Here is a 6,968-nt window from a genome sequence, read left to right on the forward strand (position 1 = left end):
AAAGTTCTTGGGGAGGGAGGTGGGAGGGGGGTTCAGGATGGGGAACATGTGTACACCCATGGCAGATTCATGTCGATGTATGGCAAAACCAATACAATATTGTGAAGAGACTAGCTTCCAATTAAAATAAATTTATATTAAAATTTTTTTAAGCTCTGTTTTTGGAAATAGTGACAAATTTGGACCTTTCTGACTCTTGGCTGAAACAAGGGCATTGAGACTTAAAATTGATGCAGTTTACAGTACAACCCCCCAACCCCTCACCCCCCACGCCCCCCCTCCCGGCCAAGGTTAGCTTCTGTTGTGTTTCCCTAACTAGTTCAAAAAGGCTGGCTTGGTTATTTAAGAGGTAACTGAAAGCTTTGTAAGGAGGTCTCCCAAAGCCAAGATTCCTCCCATAAATCTTGTGATTTTAAAGCCAGAGTCTCAATGTATTCCCAGAGCACAGGCTCATGTGGAGCTAGCTCACTGGGGAAGCTTCCTGGATTTCTGATATTTACTTGAATCCTCTTTTTCTTGCTGCAACATAGCTTTTATCTTTATATAAAACCCTCATATGTGATATTCATAGAGTCTAGTGTGTCTAAACAAAGAGCAGAAAGGGGAAAACTTCATTGGGGTCACTTTATTCTTCAATAAAATGTTTAATTTTTCTTGCTCAAATGTTCCTTCCCCGCATGAAGAATTTTAACATTGGCCAATCAACACGTGAGAAAATGTTTAAAGGTCTGTCTATGGAAATGCGTTTGAAAATTTCTCTCTGCTGTGCCATCAGTTTTCATGTTATATATGCTGATGATATTGTTTTAAATTTATAGAAATTTAGAAGAGTTATATGTTCTTTGAGAAATGAATATTTTAAAGCAAGTGATGTTTATCTCATAATATTGGGTGTGTATATGTGTGTGTGTACATGGGTGTGTACCAAATGCTCTTTTTCTTGCTATTATTATGGAGCCTCATGCTTTCTTTTGAAAGCATTTTCCCAGTGTACATTATACTCTCCTGAACATTTCAGTGTCTCCCGATGATCATTTTCGGGATGGACACGAGCTTGAGTGAACTCCGGGAGTTGATGATGGACAGGGAGGCCTGACGTGCTGCGATTCATGGAGTCTCAAAGAGTCGGACACCACTGAGCGACTGAACTGAACTGAACTGAACTGAACAGCTTTTATAAATATATAATCTCTGGTGTTTCTTGGTGCCACAAAGTGAGCCAGTCAGAAGTAAACCACTCAGTCTATAAAACCTACCCCAGTGTCTAACACAGTTTTTCATTTAACAGAATTTTGAGTACATTCCCCTCAGATCATGCTGCTGCTGCTGCTGCTGCTGCATCGCTTCAGTCGTGTCCGACTCTGTGCGACCCCATGGACAGCAGCCCACCAGGCTCCCCCGTCCTTGGGATTCTCCTGGGTTGCCATTTCCTTCTTCAATGCATGAAAGTGAAAAGTGAAAGTGAAGTCGCTCAGTCCTGTCTGACTCTACAGGACACCATGGACTGCCGCCCACCAGGCTCCTCCGTCCATGGGACTTTTCCAGGCAAGAGTCTGGAGTGGGGTGCCATTGCTACTGGGGTTGTAATTGGATTCCTACCCCATCCCTGTGTTTTTACATCAACACTTCTGCCTTCTGGAAAACAAAGTGTCCTATCCAAAGCTGTTAGTTATTATTAAAAGAGAAGTCAAAACCAGAAAAAGACTGACAACTAAGCAAAATGATTCAAACAGTTGATATACAGATGTGCAATCTCTTGTTAAGGCTTAGCTGAAAAACACCCATTAGACGTGAAGCATTCATTGAGGATGTTCACTAGAGAAAAGATAAGAAGATTGAAGGGGAGACCTGGAGAGGCCTCAGGTCGATAGGCATCACTATTTTTGTGAAGAAGAATCAAACATAATGCAACTATTTTGGTAGACATTTTGCATTATTTGTCAACAATTTTTTACAGTGGCTTGACCCTTGATTCTATTGAGATGACTATTCAGGAAGGTTTATGAAACTATTTTCAGTTCAGTCACTCAGTAGTGTCTGACTTTTTGTGACCCCGGGAACAACACGCCAGGCCTCCCTATCCATCACCAACTCCTGGAGTTCACCCAAACCCATGTCCATAGAGTCAGTGATGCCATCCAACTATCTCATCCTCTGTTGTCCCCTACTTCTCCCGCCCTCAATCTTTCTCAGCATCAGAGTCTTCAAATGAGTCAGCTCTTCGCATCAGGTGGCCAAAGTACTGGAGTTTCAGCTTCAGCATCAGTCCTTCCAATGAACACTCAGGACTGATCTCCTTTAGGATGGACTGGTTGAATCTCCTTGCAGTCCAAGGGAGTCTCAAGAGTCTTCTCCAACACCACAGTTCAAAAGCATCAATTCTTCAGTGCTCAGCCTTCTTCACAGTCCAACTCTCACATCCATACATGACCACTGGAAAAACCATAGCCTTGACTAGACAGACCTTTGGTGGCAAAGTAATGTCTCTGCTTTTGAATATGCTATCTAGGTTGGTCATAACTTTCCTCCCAAGGAGTAAGCATCTTTTAATTTCATGGCTGCAATCACCATCTCCAGTGATTTTGGAGCCCCTAAAAAACAAAACCAGCCACTGTTTCCCCATCTATTTGCCATGAAGTGATGGGCCAGATGCCATGATCTTCATTTTCTGAATGTTGACCTTTAAGCCAACTTTTTCACTCTCCTCTTTCTGTGTCATCAAGAGGCTTTTTAGTTCTTCTTCACTTCTGGCAAAAGGGTGGTGTCATCTGCATATCTGAGGTTATTGATATTTCTCGTGGCAATCTTGATTCCAGCTGGTGCTTCTTCCAGCCCAGTGTTTCTCATGATGTACCCTGCATATAAGTTAAATAAGCAGGATAACAATATACAGCCTTGACATACTGCTTTTCCTATTTGGAACCAGTCTGTTGTTCCATGTCCAGCTCTAACTGTTGCTTCCTGACCTGCATACAGATTTCTCTAGAGGCAGGTCAGGTGGTCTGGTATTCCCATCTCTTTAAGAATTTCCCACAGTTGATTGTGATCCACACAGTCAAAGGCTTTAGCATAGTCAATAAAGCAGAAATAGATATTTTTCTGGAACTCTCTTGCTTTTTCCATGATACAGCAGATGTTGGCAATTTGATCTTTGGTCCCTCTGCCTTTTCTGAAACCAGCTTGAACATCTGGAAGCTCATGGTTCACGTATTGCTGAAGCCTGGCTTGGAGAATTTTGAGCATTAATCTACTAGTGTGTGAGATGAGTGCAACTGTGCCATAGTTTGAACATTCTTTGGCATTCATTTCTTTGGGTGGGACTGGAATGAAAACTGACCTTTTCCAGTCCTGTGGCCATTGCTGAGTTTTCCAAATTTGCTGACATATTGAGTGCATCACTTTGATAGCATCATCTTTGAGGATTTGAAATAGCTCAACTGGAATTCCATCACCTCCAGTAGCTTTGTTTGTAGTGATGTGCCCTAAGGCCCACTTGACTTCGCATTCCAGCATGTCTGGCTCTAGGTGAGTGATCACACCATTGTGATTATCTGGGTCGTGAAGATCTTTTTTGCACAGTTCTGTGTATTCTTGTCACCTCTTAATATCTTCTATTTCTGCTTAGGTCCATACCATTTCTGTCCTTTATTGAGCCCATCTTTGCCTGAAATGTTCCCTTGTTATCTGTAATTTTCTTGAAGAGATCTCTAGTCTTTCCCATTCTGTTGTTTTCCTCTATGTCTTTGCATTGGTTGCTGAGGAAGACTTTCTTATCTCTCCTTGCTATTCTTTGGAACTCTGTATTAAGGTGCTTATATCTTTCCTTTTCTCTTTTGCTTTTTGCTTCTCTTCTTTTCACAGCTATTTGTAAGGCCTCCTCAGACAGCCATTTTGCCTTTCTGCATTTCTTTTTCAGAAAGAATGAAAGGATGGAGCCAAAGTAAAAACAGCACCCAGTTGTATATATGACTGGTGATGGAAGGAAGGTCCGATGCTGTAAAGACCAACACTGCATAGGAACCTGGAATGTTAGGTCCATGAATCAAGGCAAATTGGAAGTGGTCAAACAGGAGATCCAAGAGTGAATGTTGACATTCTAGAGATCAGCAAACTAAAATGGACTGGAATGGGTGAATTTAATTCAGAAGACCATTATATCTACTACTGTGGGCAGGAATCCCTTAGAAGAAATGGAGTGGCTATCATAGTCAACAAAAGAGTCTGGAATGCAGTACTTGGACACACTCTCAAAAACGACACAATGATCTCTGTTCATTTCCACGGCAAACAATATCAGCAATATCATGGTAATCCAAGTCTATGCCCCGACCAGTAATGCTGAAGAAGCTGAAGTCGAATGGTTCTATGAAAACGTACAAGACCTTTTAAAACTGACACCCCAAAAAGATGTCCTTTTGATTATAGGGGACTGGAATGCAAAAGTAGGAAGTCAAGAAACACCTGACATGACAGGCAAATTTGGCCTTGGAGTACGGAATGAAGCAGGGCAAAGGCTAACTGAGTTTTGCCGAGAACGCACTGGTCATAGCAAACAACCTCTTCCAACAACACAAGCGAAGACTCTCACATGGACATCACCAGATGGTCAACATTGACATCAGATTGATTATATTCTTTGCAACCAAAGATGCAGAAGGTCTATACCATCAGCAAAAACAAGACTGTGAGCCACCTATGACTCAGATCAGGAACTCCTTAATTACACATTCAGATCTAAACTGAAGAAAGTGGGGGAAACCACTAGACCATTCAGGTATGACCTAAATCAAATCCCTTATGATTACACAGTGGAAGTGAAAAATAGATTTAAGGGACTAGATTTGATAGAGTGCCTAATGAACTATGGACAGAGGTTTGTGACATTGTACAGGAGACAGAGATCAAGACCATCCCCAAGAAAAAAAAGAAATGAAACTATTTAGCCATCTATAATTTGAAACATTTTATGATGTTACATATAAGATACCCTACAGTTAAGAAAAATAATGTCTGGGCTGTTGGTAATTATCATAAAATTAACTCCTAACTCTAACCATAAAAGAAAAAGCCAACTACAATTCTCATACACGCTCATTAAAAATTTATTGCATGTGTGTATGCATGTCTCTAAAACTTCCTTCAAATTTACTGCCTTTAGAAAATGAGATAGCCATTCACTTTCTTAACAAGTCTCTGCACTGCCTAGGGACACACTTTACCATGTTAGTCAGAAAAAAAATAACATTACTTTCATTTTTGCAAAGATACCCATATGCACATATATGTTAAATACAGGCATGATGATATTATTTATATACTGTTATCTTAAAATCATGCTACAAGTTAAATATTTGTATGGTTTCATTTACATACAAGATATATTTAAATAGAAAATTTAGCAGACCATAGACTCCTTTTTGTGTGACACAAATTCAAGGCATCTCTTTTCTTTGTATCTGTATTTTTAAATTGTTTCATAAGGTTTATATTTACTTGAGAAATGAAAAGAAAGCACTTGTTCTCCTCAGACAAATGGCCTCTTGAACACAATCTTTAGAACACAAAATGAAGGAATGCATCGATTTGGGTCTTGCACTCCAGTAAAAATAAAACACTTTTATTTTAAAGTGATTTGTTAATTACATGCGTTTCTGAAATACTGCCATCTTTGGTGTTTGTCTCAATCTTCCTTGGCACTGTAATTTGTAGACTTGCTGTTTCAGAGTCTGCAGTAAGGAAAACAAGAGTGAGCATTCCCCAGGGCATGACCGCATCCTTTCTTACGTGTCCTCTCCTATCAAATCCTTTCTTACTTGTCCTCTTCTATCACAACACTTGTGGATCTTCCAAGCCCCAGTGCGCGCGCCTGCACACATCAAAATATCATACTGTGTAGGGTTTTAAGAAGAGGTCCCCTGGACCCCATCCAGGATCCTCTCCCTACCCCACCCCCACCCCGTCTCCCTAGAAGACCTGTGTCCCCGTCTGGGAGTGAGGGACAACTATCCCAGTCCTGCTCTGAGCCCTCCGACCAGCGGGCCCGGCAGAACCCTGAAACTGGGCAGGACTCCAACCAAACCCGGGCTCCCCCAGCCTGACCTGGGCTTCTGGGGCCAGAAGGGCAACGCCCTCCACCACCGCGCCAAGGGGCACTGTGACGATGGGGCCCCCTCCTATCCGGCAGGATCCTCACTTACGATGACCCGCCGAGGCCAGCCGGCCCAGCCCTGTGAGGAGGAGCAGGAGAGATAACATTGCCTGGCCGGCCTCGCCTCAGGGAAGGCGGTTGACTGGATGCGGCTCCCCGCGTTCGCTAAGCGAGGGCGTGGCGGTGGGGGTGGGGTTGGGCGCGGGGTCTCGAAGGGGCGGGGCGGGGCTGGGGCTGAGGGGCGAGGCTAGAGGGTGGAGAAGAGAGGCGGGGCTAGAGCAGTGAGGGGAGGTCTAGGGGGAGGGGTGTGACAGGTTTTGGCCTGTTGAGGCTAGAAGGCTAGCAAAGTGTGGTCTGAGGCAGGATTTTATTTGGTTTCTGAGTTCCCTCGAACTCTTTTCGAACTTCGTGGTATATAGCCCGCTAAGCTCCTCTGTCCATGGATTTCCCTGGCAAGAATACTGGAGTGGATTGCCGTTTCCTTGTCCAAAGCATCTTATGAGACCCAGGGATGGAGCCCAGGTCTCCTGCATTGGCAGACTGATTCTTCACCACTGAACCAAGTTTGAAGCCTGTGATTGAAATAGATGGCTACAAAGCCCTTAAGAGAAACATCCCTGGAATGTGAAAGTGGCAAGGGTTGCACTTTATTCTCAGAAAGAGTTGCATACACCTTCTAGAGAGTTAGCAATTATAAGTTTCTAAAGTGACCAACTTAGATAGCATATTAAGAAGTAAAGATATCACTTTGCCAACAAAGGTCCGTCTAGTCAAGGCTATGGTTTTTCCAGTAGTCATGTATGGATGTGAGAGCTGGACT

At 42.9% G+C, this 6,968-nt stretch overlaps 1 protein-coding gene across 1 annotated transcript in view; it reads right to left on the reverse strand.

Moving 5' to 3' along the window:
* Nucleotides 1-6,255, reverse strand: part of LOC120865696 (A disintegrin and metallopeptidase domain 3-like) — a 102,557-nt gene extending 96,302 nt beyond the window's left edge. Inside the window, exons 1-2 of the mRNA XM_040243014.1 lie at nt 6,198-6,255; nt 5,630-5,726 (exon numbers count right to left, since the gene is read on the reverse strand). Of these exons, the coding sequence (XP_040098948.1) occupies nt 5,630-5,726; nt 6,198-6,255 (155 nt within the window). The remainder of the gene's footprint in view (nt 1-5,629; nt 5,727-6,197) is intronic.
* Between the last annotated feature and the right edge of the window lie 713 nt (nt 6,256-6,968).

This window comes from Oryx dammah, unplaced genomic scaffold (genome assembly GCF_014754425.2).
Source record: "Oryx dammah isolate SB20612 unplaced genomic scaffold, SCBI_Odam_1.1 HiC_scaffold_7, whole genome shotgun sequence".
Lineage (NCBI taxonomy): Eukaryota > Metazoa > Chordata > Mammalia > Artiodactyla > Bovidae > Oryx > Oryx dammah.